Source organism: Astatotilapia calliptera, chromosome 1 (genome assembly GCF_964374335.1).
Source record: "Astatotilapia calliptera chromosome 1, fAstCal68.1, whole genome shotgun sequence".
Classification (NCBI taxonomy): domain Eukaryota; kingdom Metazoa; phylum Chordata; class Actinopteri; order Cichliformes; family Cichlidae; genus Astatotilapia; species Astatotilapia calliptera.
This window is the reverse complement of record NC_137422.1, coordinates 37,981,550-38,001,608: the sequence shown is the minus strand read 5'-3', so window position 1 is coordinate 38,001,608 and position 20,059 is coordinate 37,981,550. Positions and strand designations below refer to the sequence as shown.

The following is a 20,059-nucleotide window of genomic DNA, read 5'->3' as shown; positions in this document are numbered from 1 at the left end:
TTGCTACCCTGCACTTCCTTTCCCATTTTTGATCCTCTAGTCTCCTTTTCTTTACCACTGTTCCCTCTCTCATGTGTTCCCATTTCCCCCTAATTCCCTTCACCTTTATCCAACTCTGTCTCATTTCCCCAGCCTTTCCCAAATCCCCCTTTTCCTTTCTATTCTCTTCTCCTTTCTATCTTCATTTCCTGACATCCACTGTCTTGCTGCTCCCACTTCTGAACCAGCAGAATCACACATCAGATGTTACAGAGCTCAGGTACTCTAACGTGATTGAAAATGCGACAATCATCTGCATCTCTGGGTTGCCAGCTTCAGCTGCTTTGCCTTGTTCTCTCTCTGTCATCTATTTGGCTGATACTTCACAAAGAAGCAATTCCTGCATTTCCGCTTTGGCTTGCATTCAGTTTTCATAAAACAGATGCAGAACGTGTTACTTTAGAGCCAGCATTTAATCATGCACTCAGTTTTAAGCCTTGATCACCAAGTTATGGAACAGTTCTTGCTCACTCCCCTCAGCCTTATGACAGATCCACTGTTACACCAAATAGAAAGTCTACATGTGCATCACAGTTACAAAAGGTCGTCTTTGCCAAGTCTAAAAGTCTCCAGAATACCAGGAAACGTGTTGTTTACACTTGATTGAAGTATGTTTATTCATAGAACATGAATTATGTATCCAGGTTTGGATGTAAAGCACGTTTACTCAACTGAAAGTTCTATAAGTCCATAATATGTCCAGAGTGGGAAAGCACAAGCCTAACGAAGCACAACTATAAAAAGGTATACACAGCTCATCAAGCAGTCAGTGCTGCTACGCTTCAACACAAATGTACACAGGAGGAAAATCGACGTGTGGAACATTACTGGAGGAACAAACAACATTAGATATTTTCTCATTTGGTGTATTGATGATGCTTGTGGAGAGTGCTTCCTGAATCCCATATGTATTCAGACAGTTCACAGCTTGTGGAATACAAAACTGTTCTTGAACCTTTCAGTGACCCCTCGTGACTGCTCGAATTGTCGTGTATAACTCTTAATTTTACTGCATGTCAGTATGTCAAAGGTTATCATCTGAAGACAATAAGAAATAATAAGAGATAGTTTGAGGAAACGTGTTTTTTCTGACAGTATATGTGTGAAGGGGAGCCCAAAAAAATAAAAAAATAAAAAATGCAAGAAGATGTGATATGAAACGTTAAATATGGTGGACTTTTTGTGACTGCAAATCAGGTGAGAATTAAAGATTTGTTGTTGTTGTTCAGCTTTCAAACATGACTGAAATCATGTTTATAAGCTCTCTAAAGAAGCTGTGAACTTCTTGGCATCTACAGCTGATGTGAATAACGCAATGCAAACCCAGATCTGTGGGCAATAATTTAAACCCTTTTATTGTGATTGCAATCTGAAAAGCTGAACCTTTTATGCTTCACTGTATTATTTGTCTTATACACCATGACAATGACAGACTCTCATATGGCTAAAGCTTCAAATAATCAGTTTTGAAATGTGTTTTAAATCGCCTCTGGCATACTACATGTCAGTGATATTCAGGCACTTATGCAGGCTGTGGTGTCACTGAAGCCCAGGCCAGTCTCTGCACCTAAGATGGTTGGTTCATGCATGCCTAAAATCTTGACAACATGCTCCACACCTCCTTTTACTTCATCTGAAGATTAAGTTTGCAGAAGCTGTGACCTGTTTGTCTCTTTTGTCTCATTTCCATATCTCTTAGTAAGACACTGAAACAATGCTAGGAATGAAAATGTTAGGTTACTTGCATAACCCCGGTTCTCAGACCAGCACGAGTGAGATGTCTGACTAATCAAACTGACTAAATCTTGCTGGGCAAAGTGAGAAGAGGTGCTTATCTTGAATAATGTCTTCATAGTAACATAGTAACTACCTAAGAGTGGGGGTTCTGCCTGTTCTGGTCATCGCACTCACCAGCCAATCAGGACTGATGATGAGCTAAATGGAATAAACAGGCATATCCCATAGCATGACATCTCACTCGTACTACTCTGAGAACCGGGATTACTCAAGGAACCTACAGTATACCCTCCCAGACAGGTTCTCTTGAGTTTCAGAGATTTTGAAAGATTACAGTGAATGCTTAATGTTTGAATCTATGCAATTCTGCAACATTGATCATTTGTTTGTATTTTAAAGGATTGGAAACTCATTGGAATATTACAAAAGTGATGCATGAAAGAAAATATATCCAACTGCTACTGAACCAGGAACTTTCTTGCTGTGTGATAACAGTACAAATAAAAAAATCAGTGTTCAGTGATGCTTTGGTTTGGACCTGGCCAAAGATTGGATACCTGCAGCCAGGCATTAAAAAAGTAATATCAGAAAATGTTTTGATTCTTAATGAACCTGATTAAAACCTTAATTTGATTGTTTTTGACCCACAAGACAAAGCTATTTGTTTGAGCAGTAAAAATACAGGTTTCTTCATATGTGAGTGGTTGCAGCATTATTTGTGGATTAGATTAACACTAAGAGTGAGAGGAATAGCTAATAATTGTGTAAGCGTGTGTGCGTGTCTGTGTGCATGTGAGTAATCCAGGGATTACGCCTAACAGGGATCCAGCCAGGCATCCTGCTCGGGTCCAGCGGTGAGCCACATTACATGCTGGCTCGAGCCAGCCAGACTCAAATCCTGCCCTTTTCACTCGCTGCTTCTAATTAAATGAAGCTGAAGGGTAAAATTAACTTCCACAAATCACAGCAAGAAAGCTTAGAGGACACGTGTGTGATGAGGCTTTATGTTCGTCTGCCGTCACATATGTTCAGAGCACATAGATTTGTGTGTTTTCATATGGCTGTACCTGAATATTTGTGTTGTGTTTTTCTAAAGCAGAGAACATGTGTAACAGCAGCTGCTATGGTTTTGTTTTATGTGATGTCCAAAGGTCAAATGCATGCACATATGTATGTCATCAGTGTGCAAGACAGATATTCTACCCAGAATGCAACATCTGTAATCTATTTTGCTGATCATTATAATTTTATTCTATAGCACTGTCAGCTGTTAGAATTAAGCTCTCTATATAAGACTAAAACCAAAGTATTTATTTTGTAGTATTCATGGGCGTGATTCCACTTTGCTTCATCAAAACATGATCTTTAGCATACGACAGGAAAGTCTGTGGCCAAGTGTGCAACAGTCAGAATGGTAGTTTTCACCTCTGAGGCTACTGGAAAACTGTGGCTGCTCCCACTAAGTTGGGTAAGAGCTGCTGACCGAAGAGAAAAAGTTTTAGAGTCTCTGGGATGTTGTCGACTAGCGACAGGAAGAGTGTAGCAGTAATGCATGTGAGCTAATGTGAGCAGAGAGGTGAGGCAGACGGAAAAGGTTTGATTTTCCAGTCATTGCGATGAGAAGAGCTACTGCTCATTCCCATCAAACAGAGTCCGCTGAGGTGGTCTGGCCATCTGATCAGGTTGTGCATTTCTCCTGGAGAGTTTCCGAATGCACCCAACTTGGAGGAGATCCTGGTGTACACCTACTACTTGTTGCCATGATTATTAATCTCACCCCACCTGGAATCCACTCTGGATCATACACGAGGACCTGCTGGTCAAATAGACATCGGAAATATCCTGATTATTTCTTACTACTATAATTCAACTTCGAGTAAGCCAGAGAAGATGGATGGATGTGACTTTTGAAGAATAGCAACAATGAATTAAAAGTGTATAGTATTTTTGCTGGAAATTCCTGCTCCTAATTATCACTCCAGCATAGTGAATAAAAAACACACTGAAGCGCAACATTCATTATCCTTTCTGATGTGCTGCACCTTTGCTTGTGGAATATGGTAACACAACAAGCATGTGCCAGGAGGAGTCTGCTGCTGACATCATTTTAACCCTTGATAAACAATTAGATGTGACTTATTTTGTTAACATCTAACCATTACAGAGGTCAACAGCGCGAACTGACTGCTAATTTCATCACAAAACTCAAAGTCTGCACGGAGGCACAGATGAGACAGTGATAAAATCTTAGGCACACACTGGTGTTGTATTTAATTGGTTGCACATAGCTCTTCACTTCCACCATTAAAGAGTCGAGTCTGAGGCTACGCACGGCATCAGGCTGAATTACTTGAAGTTTAAACAGGGTCATCATGTTTCTTCTACCACAGACGCACCAACGAGCTTATTTCGTCATCGGTGTTTGTAGTTGAAAGGATTTGCTGAAATGTTCTCGCCCTGCTTTTGGCCTTGTTTACAGAGTGATTTATGCTAATGAAGACCCTCTCCTTCAGTTCACTTGTTTGCTGGGGATTCGAAACAAGAACTGGCAGCATGTGACAGCTAACATGCAAGATCTTTCATCTAGCAGGAGGTTGTGAAAGGTTTGTTTCTATTTATAACGGCAAGCAATGCAGGAGCACACAGGAGCTGGTGCTCCGCAAAAATACTCTGAAAATCGTTTTTTCTTGTGGCTTGGGGAAAGGCCACATAGCTAAACCTCTAAACATGTAGGGAAGTAGTATAAACGAAATATTATTAACCAAAATGTAGCAAAACATGGCGGTTTATGCTAAATTTGAGAAAGTGATTCTATATTTGAAAAACTCAAGCTCAAGTATATTCAGTGTGGGTTAGTTGTTTTTTATTGTCACATACTCGGGCTTTGGATTAAATGGTCATATTATAAAACCTTCTGATAAGAGAAAGGCAGTTTAATGAACTCTAAATTCTTAAGATGTCCACGCATTCACCCAGGGTTTCATTTGAGGTATATTTTAATATTCCTCATGGGGAAATTTGTCCTCTGATTCTGACCCATCTTAACAGTTATGGAACAGAAGGTGTGGAAGATTTATCTCACCCAGACAGATGGAATTTCAAGCAATCTCCCATCACCTTATCCCTTGTACATCTGCTTGACATTGTGGTGTCATCCCATGACAGTGGCTTCCCTGTCAACACGTCAAAACAGAAAACCATTGCTCCATTTTCACATCATTTCCTGTCTTACTCCAATTGCTACTCGTGCTCAAGTCTGGATGATTTCCATTTTGCTGTTGCTGTGAGTGCCCGTATGCAAAATTAGATGCTGTATAGCTGGGCGCTGACATTTGTATGAAAGGATGAATGCAGCAGTCATTCAAGTGTTGAACTGTTGCCGCAAGCAAGACAGACACATACAGACTAGAGCGTCATGTTGGAGCCTTTTGGTGCTAATAAGGTTATTTTGTGTAGTCGAAATTGTCAAACTGTCTCCTGCTGTCCCAAGTCCTTTTCACTCAAATTCTTTAAACCCAAGAATATAGCAGGATATTTAGAAAGTGTGTGGGAAGCGTATGAATATTTAGAGAAAATGAGCAGTTCAATACAGTGTGATTGCTTAAAGCAGGCTGAAAGCACGGATAAAGAGAGCAAAACTTTTAGAAAAACTGTAGTCTTGTACCTGATCACATGGCAGAGCCATCAAGGAAGGTTTTGACAGGCTAATATGCCTTAATCGTGCTCTGCAATGTAAAAGTGAAGTGTTGGTAGAGATTATTTTTCTGCCAAAGAATCACTGATAGCAAATTGGGTGGCACATCAGTAATAACAGTTCACTCAGACAACTCGTGTTTTAGATAACTAATTATTAGAGCAGGAGGATGCAGTTTGAGTTTGCTGTAAAAGCTCTGAGCTCATCACTCACTGCAAATATAGTCCATATAAATTGGGGGAATGATGAGTAAATATCCCCTCTGGAAGGTACAAGTGGGTGTTGGGGTAGTGGAGGGGTTGAAAGGCGATGCAAGGTGGGAGGGGTGTGCTTGACATATGACATGAAGAGTGAGGAATATTAGTGTGTTTGGCAGAGTTGCCAGCCTGAACGAGTTCACAGACTTTGCTTAATTAACAAGAAACCTTGACACATCATTGTTCGTTGCTCCACTTAAGCTCCGTGGTGTAGTACCCAGGTAACAGCATGATGCCCCACCAATTAGGGAGCAGTCAAAAACAACAGAGTTCTAACAATCTAGATCACTTTTCACATCCACCTTAGTCTATATAACATTTTTCTCTGCATATACCACATAATCGCTAAGCATGTTTAGGAAAAACACTAATATTATAGTTTTGACAGACAAGGTCCACCTGGGCCAAAGTGAGATCTGGTTGTGGTTGAGCTCCACAGTTGATAATCAAGATGTGACTGAAGACTTTCAGCTTAAATTCAAGGAATTCAACACAAATTTTGTGTCAACTGTTAAGGAAAACAGACATTTTTATACTCGGCCCCCACAATTGACTGAAAAGGAGATTTATGGCTAAGTGAGGTTGGTTCTCTTGTTAATCCATAACAAATTAAGATGACAAAAGACCTGAAGTTGATGTTAAATGTTGAACTTGCATTTGGCAACCGTTCACCAGAACTGTCAATATGAGGCCCAAAGAGAGGTCAATGCAAATGAACGAGGCTGTCATTAGGCTGAAAAAACCAATTAAACCTATCAAAGCGAGAGTAAGAGCTTTAGGAGCGTCAAAATAAAATCTATTACATTCTTAAAAAGAAGGAACGCACTGAGCAACTCAGCAACATCTTAAGTCTGGAAGACTACAGAACAAGAAAAGTGGACGATCGCTTTGCTCAGGAAAACTCTCTACAACATCTAGCCAAGTTAATTACACGCTCGAAGACGTAACTATATCATTGTCAAAGTCTAGAATTTAAGACACGTCTTCACGAATGGAAATACAGAGGGCTCACAAAAAGGTGCAAACCACTCGTTACAGTCAAGAAGGAAGGCAGATTAGACCAGAAAACATGTGCTGCTCAGCTCTAACAAAACATTTGTTAAGAAGAAACTAAGATGAAGTTGTACCAGAATGATGGAATAAGCAAATGCTCATGATTTTAAACATACCACATCATCTGTCAAACATGGCTGCCAGTGAACTATGTCACTAGTTTGTACTGATGGTGTAACTGCTGATGGTAGCTGGATAGTTTCTGAAGTGTACTGAGCTGTAGTCTCTGCTTAGATTGGGCCAAATGCTGCCAAACTGATCTGACGATGTGCAAATGTATAATGAGCCAAAAGATACTGCAAAAGCAACCCAAGAGTTTCTCAAGGCAAAGAAAAGGGATATTCTTCGATGATCAAGCCAGTCACCTCATCTCGGCCCAATGAAGCACGCTTTTCAGTCACAGAAACAACTACATGTAGAAAGAACCACAACAATGATGTAAAAATAACAAAAATAACAAAATATTACAGAGTAGATTCAAACTGGTAGATGAGAAATTAAGGTCAAGGAAATGAAAGGCCTCAAACATGCCCGGTGTAAGTCTCTTTGCCTCGTACTGTAGCTGCTGTTGGCAACCCTGCCAACACATACCCACTCAAAATTAAAATTCCTCCAGCAGATGTATGTTAGTTCTAACAGCTGTTACAAGGTTCAAGAATTCCCTTTAGCATGAATAAAAATACTATGTGCAAATTCATTTTAATTCAGCATGACCTACTGTTGCAACCCACCAGTGAGGAACAGCACACTCTTAATGGGGAAATTCAGTGAGAAAAGGGCTGGGAGTTTAAATTAAGAGCTCAGGAGTTATGAGATTATTGGAACATTTGCTGCCATTGTGCAAAAATAAAGATTTCCTTCTGTGGCACCAGGCAAGGCGTTTATTTTGATATGATAATTTCCTTTACATTTTTAATCACCGTCCTTTGCGATTTAGCGTCTAAAGTCAGGACTGAATGAGTGAATGTAGTTATACACACACCACAGGAGCTCTGCCTTCATCTCTCCATCACAGTCTCAAAAGCATATGTTTATAGGTTATTATCAAGCCTTTAATTTCCATCCAGCTTCCATCTTCTCCCCTCATAAAAGCTCGTTTTCTTGCACTGTGGCAAGACATCACTGAAAGCTGGAAATTAATCAGTTACTGATTTTATGCTGACTGAATGTAATAAGTGATCACTGTCTTTCTCTTGGCATTTCAACTTCTTTGTAGACAAGACAGCAGCCAAACTGGAACCTGACTTCCTGCCATACATCCCACACTCTACAACTTATTTAGTCTGTAGTTCAGGTAGTAGAAAAGCTGCAGCACTGGGACTTCTTCATGTCTGGCAGAAGTAAAACCTTGGCAAAAAATAAACCAACCCTACAAGATGTTGACTGATCTCAATGCCAGGAGAGAGCATTCAAACCTCAGAACAGGCTTACTTGCGGTGCACTCGCTTTTCAATGACAACCCGAGATGCTTGGGATTTCTTTATATCTGCGATGTCTGCTCTCCAGGCTGACCCTCAACAAGCAGGGGGATTAGCAAAGCAGTGGAGAGGCTTACAACCACACCTGTGTATTAGCCATGTGATCGCATTTCTAATTTTCTGAGATTAGTCATTCTTGAATGCCTTTCCAATAGTTCATGCTTGGAAGAATCATTGTTGTGATGTCACTGAAAATCACATGGAAGTACAATGTGACCCGACCTTATCTGTCAAACGATAACTTTAAAGTTTATAATGCGAGCTCTTCATAATGACGGTCCAATCAGTAGAAATTTTACTTTAGTTTTTTATGCTTTAAAGAAAGGGATGATCAAAAAAACGAAAAACAAAACGAACAAACATCAAATTCAAAGACCAGAACCAACAATGCGTTAGGTCTCGATGCTTGTGTGTCCAAAACCTCCGCACAACCTATGCCATAGAGTTTGACCTGTTAAAAAAAAATTACACAGTGAGTCACATGTGGTTAGTTAGTCTCTAATATAACCCATCCTGACATAAATACATAGCATACCCAGGTGTGATATACCACAGCTGCTAAAGTTCCCCCTGAATGCATTATTTACGTGTAAAAAATCAGTTTTTAAAATGACACTACCAATTTGTGCGCTGGTTTCAATATTTACATCTTTAAGTCTCCTTGCTGAAGTTTACAACATTGGTCCATCAAAACAGGGGCACAAGATTTTTCACCATTTCCCTCAATCCACAAGACTGAAAACTGTCAGAATCAAAACAACCAGGTAAACCATTTACCCAGAACCTGTTTGTCCTCTTGTTCTGAGATCATAAGTAGGATGTTTGGCCTATATAGCAAGTAGGAGGATGTAATAATAATAATGGATTGCATTTATATAGCGCTTTTTGAAACCCTCAAAGCGCTTTTACAATTCCACTATTCATTCACTCTCACACACTGGTGGAGGCAGCTACAGTTGTAGCCACAGCTGCCCTGGGGCAGACTGACAGAGGCGAGGCTGCCATGTCGCGCCATCGGCCCCTCTGACCATCACCAGTAGGTGGCAGGTGAAGTGTCTTGCCCAAGGACACAATGACCGAAACTGTCCGAGCCGGGGCTCGAACCGGCAACCTTCCGATTACAAGGCGAGGCAAGGCAAGTTTATTTGTATAGCACAATTCAACAACAAGGTGATTCAAAGTGCTTTACAGAGACATTAGAAACAAGAACAAATAAAAAGCATGATTTAAAATTGATTAAAACAAGCAAATAAACTAACTAACTAATTAACAAACAAACAAACAAACAAACAAAACAGTATATAAAATCAAAACAGATAAAATCAGAACAGTAGATAAAATCAGTAGTTAAATGTAAGTTTTGAAATTTAAGCTTAAAGTGTGGATTTGGTGCTTTATTCAAATGCAGCTGAGAACAGGTGAGTCTTCAACCTGGATTTAAATAAACTGAGTGTTTCAGCTGATCTGAGGCTTTCTGGGAGTTTGTTCCAGATATAAGGAGCATAAAAGCTGAATGCAGCTTCTCCGTGTCTGGTTCTGACTCTGGGAACTGATAAAAGACCGGATCCAGATGACCTGAGGGATCTGGATGGTTCATACTGGGTCAGGAGGTCACTGATGTATTTTGTTCCTAAACCATTCAGAGCTTTATAGGCCAGCATCAGAACTTTAAAGTCTATCCTCTGACGGACAGGCAGCCAGTGTAAGGACCTCAGAGCTGGACTGATGTGGTCCACTTTTTTGGTCTTAGTGAGGACTTGAGCAGCAGAGTTCTGAATGAGCTGTAGTTGTCTGACTGATTTTTTAGGTAGACCTGTAAAGATGCTGTTACAGTAATCAAGCCTACTAAAGATGAATGCATGGACTAGTTTTTCCAGGTCCTGTTGAGACATCAGATCTTTTATCCTTGATATATTCTTGAGGTGATAGTAAGCTGACTTTGTTATTGTCTTAATGTGTTTTTCTAAGTTTAGGTCTGCATCCATCACTACACCCAAATTTCTCGCCTGGTTTGTGGTTTTTAGATGTATAGATTGAAGTTCTCTGGTGACCTGTAATCGTTTTTCTTTGGCGCCAAAGACTATTACCTCAGTTTTGTTTTTGTTTAGCTGGAGAAAATTGTGGCACAACCAGTCATTGATTTCCTCAATGCATTTACCAAGAGCCTGTACAGGGCCTCGGTCTCCTGGTGACATTGTGATATATATTTGTGTGTCATCTGCATAGCTGTGATAGTTTATTTTGTTGTTGTTTATAATCTGTGCCAGTGGGAGCATGTAGATGTTAAACAGAAGGGGTCCCAAGATGGAACCTTGGGGAACTCCACATGTGATACTTGTCTGCTCAGATGTGAAGTTACCTATTGATACAAAGTATTTCCTGTTTTCTACGTATGTTTTGAACCAGTTTAGTACAGTTCCTGAAAGACCTGTCCAGTTCTCCAGTCGTTTGAGTAATATGTTGTGGTCAACTGTATCAAATGCTGCACTGAGATCCAGTAAAACTAGGACTGACATTTTTCCACTGTCTGTATTCAGACATATGTCATTAAACACTTTGGTCAGAGCGGTTTCAGTGCTGTGGTTCTGTCTAAAACCTGACTGGAAGGCATCGTAGCAGTTATTCTTTTTTAAGAAGTAATTGAGCTGTTGAGAAACTGCTTTTTCAATGATCTTACTTAAAAACGGGAGATTTGAGATCGGCCTGTAGTTGTTCATTTGTGTCTTGTCAAGATTGTCCTTTTTCAGTATAGGTTTGATTACAGCAGTTTTTAGTGATTCTGGAAACACACCTGATAATAAAGAAAAGTTGACGATCTGTAACAGGTCTGACTCCAAAGTCTTTGAGACCTTTTTGAAAAAACTTGTTGGCAGGACATCTAAACAGCAGGAGGAGGAGTTCAGTTGACCTAAGATGTCCTCCAGGTCTTTGCTGTTAATAGGTTGAAACTGTTTCATGGTGTTTAAACAGTTTTTTGGTGGACACAGTACATATCCTGGATCTGCTGTTGATGTACCAATTGCTTGTCTAATTTTTTGGATTTTTTCAGTGAAGAATTTGGCAAAGTCATTGCAGGCCATGGTCGAATGAAATTCAGCTGCCACTGGCACAGGAGGGTTTGTTAGCCTGTCAACTGTAGAAAATAAGACCCGAGCATTATGGCTGTTTTTAGTGATGATGTCAGAGAAGTAGGACCTCCTTGCATTCCTCAGTTGTAAATTATAATTGTGAAGTTTCTCTTTATAGATGTCATAATGAACCTGGAGGTTTGTTTTTCTCCATCTGCGCTCAGCTTTCCTACACTCTCTTTTTTCATTTTTCACCAGTGTGGAGTTTCTCCATGGAGACTTTTTCCTTCCAGAGATAACCTTCACCTTAATGGGAGCAATAGTGTCCATTACATTTAACATGTTAGCATTGAAGCTATTGACGAGCTCATTGACTGACCCTCTGGGCAGGTCAGGTGTTAATGGGAAGACCTGGTTAAAAATTGCACTACTGTGTTCAGTTATACACAGTTTTGTGATCACTGTTGTTGATATATTTATGTGGGCTGAGATTTTACTTTCAAAGAAAACAGTAATGATCAGACAGGCCCACATCAGACACAGTAACCTTTGAAATGCTCAGGCCTTTGGAGATCAGTAGGTCAAGAGTGTGTCCTCTATTATGTGTGGCCTCTGTTACATGCTGAGTCAGCCCAAAGTTGCCCAGAGTGTTACTCAGGTCTTTAGTCCCTTTGTCCTGAGGGTTGTCCACATGAATGTTAAAATCCCCAGCAATAATTACACAGTCAAAATCAACACAGATCACAGACAGCAGTTCACTGAGGTCATTAAAAAAGTCTGTGCAGTATTTGGGAGGCCTGTAAACATTAAGAAACACAACTTTGGATGGGGCCTTCAGCTGCAAAGCCACATATTCAAAAGACTGAAAACTTCCAGGAGATAGCTGCTTACACTGAAATGATTCATTAAATAAGACAGCAACCCCTCCTCCTCTCCTGCTCGCCCTGACCTCACTGATAAAACTGTAGTTAGGAGGGGTCGCCTCGATGAGAACAGCTCCACTGTTACTTTGGTCCAACCAAGTTTCAGTTAAAAACATAAAATCAAGGCTGTGCTCAGTGATTAAATCATTAATTAAAAATGTTTTCCCAGCTAGAGATCTAATGTTTAATAAAGCCAACTTAAGTGTTTTAGAGGTATTACTTGTCCCCTCGTGTTTGGGAGCAGTCTGTGGCACACGAGGTATGTTTACTATGTTTAAAGATCTTTTAGAGTGCAGCTCTCTGTGTTTTGACCAGGCCACATGTCTCCTGTCACCTAAAAGTACAGAAATTTTAAAACCTTCTAGTAAACAGGGTCCCAGCTTCTCCTGGGAAAAGTCATCACTGCCATAATCCTCACAGCCCGGACCCTTCACACATCACGCATCAGACTGCGGAGACAAAGCATGAAGGTGGTAAGGAGGAACTAAGGGGGGCGAGGCTGGGCAATGTGACTTCGATTGCTCTGTTGAGGGTGGGGCTCGATGGCGAACCTTTGGCCGCTCTGGTGGGGGGTTTATGGGGGACAAAAAGGGATTGGGACGGGGGGTAGATCTGAGCCCAGCATTGACCCGCTCCATCATCTCCTCAGTGAATTTCAGGTGTGGGGAGGAGGGAGAAAGGGAGGGGGAGGAGGGTGATGGCCTGTCAGGGGTTTGGGGGACTGGGGAAGGTCGTGGTCCCTTGTCCTGGTCGTTGGTGTTGTTGAGAGAGTTGGAGGCAAATAGGGACCCCTCTTCTTGCCTTAGATGTCTCTCCTTTCTGAGGCTCTTCCTCAGATGCCATGGATGTCTCTCCTTTCTGAGGCTCTTCCCGGGTGGGGGCAAATGGAGCTCCTCCTCAAGGTTTCTGCTGGGCTTTGTCTGTTCTTGGAGTACTGTTTGTTCCTCTTTATGAGATAACTCCTCGTTTATCTCAGCCTTGGCACCAAGCACGGATGGATGACGTATGGAATAAAACAAGTTGGAGGTGAACAGTTTCACCCCTGACTTGTTAAAATTAAATCCATTTGCTTTGAACAGATGCCTGCGTTCCCAAAAAATATTAAAGTTGTCGATAAAGTGCACTGAGTGGTCAGCACATGCTGATATAAGCCATTTATTCAGTGTAAACAACCTGCTGAATCTCTCGTCTCCTCCTCTGACCGGCGGTACAGGTCCACTGATGAATACAGCTGCATTCAGAGAGTTTACAGTATTTAATAATCCAGTAAAGTCCCGTTTCAGAACCTCCGACTGTTGTTTGGACACATCGTTTGACCCTGTATGCAGAACAATGTTTGTCACAGTTGGATATTCATCTGCAATTTGAAGAATTCTCTCCTTCAGGTTGTTGACCATATCGTTAGGAAAGAAGAGGACTTTAGTGTTCTTACCGCACATCCTTTGTACATCCTTTACGGCAGAGTCACCCACAATCAGAGTTTCAGGCCTAGCCTTTAGCTTTCCCTGTGGCCTTTCACTTTTCAACAGATTTTCAGACCTTATTTCGCTGCTTTTAGATGGATGGTTGTCCGATATAGATCCAGGGTCCTTTGATAGTGGAGCAAATCTGTTCTGCAGTTTCACATTCAGTTGTTTTGGAGGTTTGTTGTTAACCTTCCTATTCACGGTTGTCCAGTCCTGTTTCCTCCCGTATACAGGGGTAGAAGAGCTTCTCTGTCTCGTAGGAAGTGAAGGCCAGTCGGTTTCAGAGATTTCAGCTCGCTGTGCCCTGCCTGTGATACGTCCTCCCCCTTCCAGGAGACATGATTTATGTCTTGGTTTTGCACCAAGACAGTCTAAGGGGGGATTATCACTTGAGGATTTATAATAATGCACAGAGTCTACTTTCTTGGTCATGTTATCTGTGCTCCTTAGCTGTGTACTAGCTTGCTCATCGCCATTGTTTTGAATCAAAGGCAAGGTTGTTTCATTTCCACACAGTCCATTTACCTCCACGTTTACTTCTAAGCGATGAATTTTTGTCTCCAGTACTGCAATCTTCTGCAGGAGGCTGTGGTAGTCATCTGTGGAGAGGGAAGGCATCTTGTTGCTAGTTAGCCTAGCGGTTAGCACCTTTCCAGGCTATTGAGGCTGCTCGGTGCCCAGACGCTGTAATCAGGCTTCAGCTGTGTCTAGGCCACAGACACACGGAGCGCTGAGGACAAGGTAACCATAAAATGTTGCTGTTTCTGTTAAGAACACTCTAGTCCTAATGATCTACAAGTGTCCAGAAGTTATCGCAGGTAAGCTCACACGGAAAAAAGGGAAAAAATCAGCGTAAAAATCAATAAAAATCAATATAAGAAGCAAAGCATTCAAGAGCAAAGAGATGAAGCGTCCACACTCACAAAGGGGAGGAGCAAGACGAACTGCCAACTCTTGAGCCACGATCGCCCTAAGTAGGAGGATGTATAGAATACCGCAGAGCAACTGGACAAATATATATGACTCTGATCCTCCATCGCCATGTTTTTTTTTGTTTTATGCAGTTTTATGCAAGCATCTTATTGATTTATCATTATTTAGTTCAGTTAGTGGCCTTCCTTCCTGAGAAGTTAACTTTCAAAGAATAATTAACTTTCACAATGCAATTAAAAAAAATCGCCAACAAGAACTGAACCTCTTTGCACTTGATTAGTCACAGTGTATCAGCAGTTGGCAAAACCCAACAAGACATAAGATACAATTTAAAGAACGTCTTTTGGGTTTTGTCCTGATAGCTCCCCTAAACCTATGCTAATTTTAACTATTATTTTATTTTTATTATTAATATTTTTCTGTTACTGTCAGTCATTTTCTGTTACCCCTCTGAAATGTTGTAAAGACAGTGAGACATTATCTCTGTAGTTTTTATATCAATATTTCCATTTCAACAGAGCGGTGAAAATCTGCACAAATATAAGGACGTGAGCTGGAGGAGAAAATGAACAGTAAAATTAATAACAATAAACCCTTTTGGTCGCAAAATATGAAAAATATCATGAAAATACACATGCATAAAAACAAACAAAATGCTCCTCTACAGCAAAATAATCTTTAAAAACACAATGTTTTTTTTTTCATTTCCAAATCACATCTCCAGTTATTCCAAATGACAGTGAACATCTCACTTTGCCACCTTCCTAAACGAAAATTTGAGATTGATGAGAAATAAAGGTCATTAAGTGACATGGATCAGGGCACAGTCAGAAAAGCTTTTCATCTAATTACACTTTATATTTAGGCACAAATGTAGTGATAGGAGAAAAATTGCACTAGTATAAGGTCAGTAATGATGTGCACACTGTGCAGCCCATTTCGATTTTTACAAGTACTGCATGAATGTAATAATTTATCATGTTTACTTCTGCAAAATTCTGCAAATGAGTGAAATTAAAGGGAATTTATTACTAACCTGAACATATTTCTAAACAACTAAAAACAACCTGCTAAAGTTCGTATGCTGCTACATTAGGACACTCAGCAACAAGATTTTGTGAGTGTCATAATGAAACTGTGAAGGTTGAACAATTTGTTGCATTTTGAAGTTAATTTTCAACATGATCAGTAATCTCAGTGTACTTAATATTGTAAACTACAGACTATACAACACTGCAGATTGAAATCCCAGCAGTGTAATGATCCCATATGAGGAGCATTGCAATGGTCTACCTTTCGTAGACCATTGCAATGACAGCTGGGATGAGGTAGGAAAAGAAGATTAAAAACAAAGCAGAGGAAAACAACTCACCTGTAGCCATGCTGAGTGTCCACGCACACTCCACCGTTGTAGCAGGGGTTTCTGGGATATGTGGCACAAGGCTGATGGGACTGTTCTCTGCCTGGGCAGGAGCACACCGCTGTGGATTCAACTGTCACAGACACAAGACTCATAGTCCCACAATCCACCACTGTGGGCGTGTCCCGCACGTTCAAAGTGTTGGAGCAGCCACCTGTCCCGCCACACTCGGAGTTGGGACACTCATCCACCCGGACCTGGAACACGCTGACCTGCAGGAAAGACTGGAGCTGGATGGAAAGAGAAAAAGAGAGCACTTATCAGGCAGACTGTCATGTCACGGTAAAAGCACAGGGTAAAATTTTAGTCGAACTTTTATCTCTCCAAGCACAGCAGGCATCGTAATGGTATGGATTTTTTTTGGACATCTACTTCTGAGTCTGTAAATAGCACAACAGGGTGCATTTCCCTTTGCACAGACATGAACTGGTAGGAGATGCTTTAGAGAGGCAACAAAACCTCACCCACTTCCCGCACATAAACAGTGCCGACTGGGCTGAATCAATGGACAAAGACGAGTAACATGGACCTTTGTCTGGTAATGAACCCAGACCTCTGCACTTTGCCATCTACGATGTAAAACAAAAACATTAACAGCTACATACTGAAACACCACTTGGTCTCTTTAATAGTTCCTCACAGAATATGCCTACTTTTCTGAGAATATGCTTGCACTTTCTGCACACCCATCCAAGCGCTTAAATTGTATGGTAAGTACTGACAGTGTTGACAGCTTTCACAATGAAGCAGCTGCAGCCACGATCACATCAGTCACACTCAAGAATAACATGTGGCTGAGGTCAGGTTTGACTAAATCCTTTGAGTGTGTGTGTGGGATAATGTTGGCCTAACTTTTGTATAAAGTGAGCTATTTATAATTTGAAGTAAAGTTTAAAGTTAGTTTGACAAACTTTAGCTCTCAGTACAACTTACTATTATGTAGGTGAGAAGTAATTAAAGTAATTACACGGGTAAATGTAACCCAAGTTTAGTCGTTAGATGTCAGCCCAAATCGGGAAGCAAAATCTGTGTAACACCAGATGAGTGAAGGGGTCTCATACATTCAGCTGCACCCTGATTACCTGATAATCTACTTTGATTGACAGCTAGATGTATTTGTGGAGCTGTGTGCCAATTTAAATAAAAAACATCAAGAATGTAAAAACTGATTTCCTTGGAAACAGATGAGTAAAATTAAGCTTATCTGTTATGCCACGCTGGCTGCAAATCCCTCGACTTGCAAGAGAAAATGAACTGATTCCAAACCAGCTTTAATGTTAAAGTGTTTGGACTCTTTTGCCATAACCGATCGAATTATGCTGCAGCCTGTGTACCCGTTAAAGTATTTCAATGTGTATTATGTTTACTGTCTAGACCAAAAAGTCCTGATTGAATCTTTTCAGTGAAATAATTGTAGTTGTATATAATTTTCTGATCAAGTTATTTTTTTCATTTTCATGTAGATGTAAGTTGGACATCTGATGTCTGACTGGATGCACAACCAGTTGGGAACAATGTTGATAAGAGCAAACTCGGTGTGTGAATGTGTTCGGATTACCGAAGGCTGTTCAAGTAATTGAGTTATTTTTCTGCGCTGGCTCCTGGAAAAGTGGGCTAAACGGTGATGAAGCAGAGGGGAAACTATGACTCTCCAGGTTGAGCAATTTGATAAAGTGATGTGAAAGAAAATTAAATGGAAACTGTATGTTGTTTGTATGCTTTTGGATGAGTCGACTTTCACTGGTAAAGCTGACAAAGGTCAACTGAGTTTGTGCACACATTTGTGTGCTCATGAAGAGGGGCGAGCACACACATACAGACATACTGGGGGTAGATGGTACTGAATATGAACGCGGGTCGCTTTATGCTCAATATTCCAGGCAGGCTGGACTTTAGTCAGTGTGAATCGATCGCACTGATTAACCAGGCGGTGCTGCAGGGACTGTAACTTTGATAAGGATTTTGTTTTATGGATCAGTTATACTTCTGACTGATGTCTCATAACATCTGACGTCATTAGCAGTAATGTCCTCCCATTCAAAACTCGCTTCTTTCATTTAAACTACCTGTGTCATTAATTTTTGTACTTCATAGCAACTCAGACACAAATGCTTCTCTTCATTGGTTTCTCTCATCTAATGCTGCTGAAGGTATATGCATTCTTACAGCAAATTAATTTGAAAGGAGGTTGGCTGCATGAGAGCTCAATAAAAGGGGCCTATAGATGATCACACACATATATATAGCTATGGATATCTGAATCCCATTTCCTGTGCCCTTGGTCTGTGTCACTGTGCACTGTATCATGACAGACTATTAGCCAAACATGGTTTGGCAACCCTATCTATCTGCCAGGAAATCATATAAGAAATGTAATTTCTATATACAAAATTTGCAAAAGCTCATTTGGTTTGCAGGAAACATTATGCAGGTTTTTTAATCAACATGAGGAAATGTTTTTAATGAACCTGTTGGCATGTAGCAAATATATTAAAGCTGAACTTATCAATGGTTCCAGTGTTGTTTTCCTCCAGGCACACTCTCAAATTTTAAGTGTACAATATCCATTTGTATGTTTATGTTGAGCGATGTGCAGCACCTTGTTAAGGCTAAAAAAAATAGCAGCCTGGCTTTAAAGGAAAACTTTCGAGTGACTCGAGACTCAAGTTGTTATGTATATTGGTGGAAGAGCTGTTGGCTCTGTATGCTCAACATTTACAAAAATAGCAGAATGTGTACAATGGTGTACCATATCAGTCATCATATCTTGACAAGATAAACAATAACTGACATATTCCTCCACTGAAATGAATGTAGTTAGTACAGTAATGAGGATGCTTTTGGTCCTCTCCAAGGTTTCTGTTAGAGTAATAAGTGAAAACAATTTAAGCTTTACAAAATTTTATGTTTCAAGCTGTGCCTTTGATCTCAAAAAATATATCTGAAACACAGCATGCAACTCGGATTGAACAAAACGGCATCTGCTGTGTACTGTGTACCATTGTGACATCGTAATGGAATCCAGCAGGGGTGAACGTTTTTGAGTGTAGCTGCTAAAAAGTTCTAATTGTCTTGAATATTTGCTGGAACTGGAGGGCAAACGTCATCCTTTGCAGTAGACTGAAACGTGACCTGCATAAGAGAACTACATGTGCTGGTTTCTACAGCTTAGATGTTCAAACATTTTTACAAACGGTTAAGATGACATGGTTTGAACTTGGTGGAGAGCGGTATAAATGGAGGTGCGAGACAGAGACTGTATGTTTGTATGTATTCAGTTTAGCAAAAGTGTTTGCGACACACTGAGCACATAAATCAAATTGTGAGAGGCAGACTATGCCGCAGGGAAAGGAGAGAAAGGGGTACAATGGAGAGGGGAATGCCAGACACAGGGAGTATGAGGAGGAGTAAGATATCTGGGGATAAGGTGCTTTGCGGTGGAGTCAGAGTCATGCTGGCTGTCAGTTGGTTCTTAAAGCAGTGGGTGAGCTGAAAATAACTTTATAATAATTTTTGTCTGCTAGCGTCTTACACAGCCATGTGTGCAGGAAATCACTACATTGGTCTCGTCCTATTCAACGGCACCAGATGGAGGGCTTTGCTCATTCTAGTATTTCTTGTTACTCTGGCACACCAACAAGGCATTTCAAAATACTCACAAAAGAAGAAGAGATTTGATGTTTCCCTCTCTCTCATCCAATATTTCTTATTTATACATAAATAAGAAATATTGCAGCGTGCGCCGATCTGTCATTCTTTTCTAAATCATTTTACTTTGAAAGACATTTATTTTAAAAGAACACTACTGTACTCTCCATTGGAGTTTGCATCCCCAGGAGCCTAAATGGCTGCACAGACATGAGCGTGCTCCATCTTTTGTATCTGGTCTCCATTGAGACATGCACTGAATTTCAAAGGCAGAACAGTGTGTATAGCAAGGAATAAAGGACCAAAGGGATCTATTGTTCCTTGGACTATTGTTCCACTGCAT

At 40.6% G+C, this 20,059-nt stretch overlaps 1 protein-coding gene across 1 annotated transcript in view; it reads right to left on the bottom strand.

The window, feature by feature from the left end:
• Positions 1 to 20,059, bottom strand: part of LOC113026743 (neural-cadherin) — a 337,047-nt gene that overhangs the window by 108,898 nt on the left and 208,090 nt on the right. Inside the window, exon 26 of the mRNA XM_026175859.2 lies at positions 16,021 to 16,298. Within this exon, the coding sequence (XP_026031644.2) occupies positions 16,021 to 16,298 (278 nt within the window). The remainder of the gene's footprint in view (positions 1 to 16,020; positions 16,299 to 20,059) is intronic.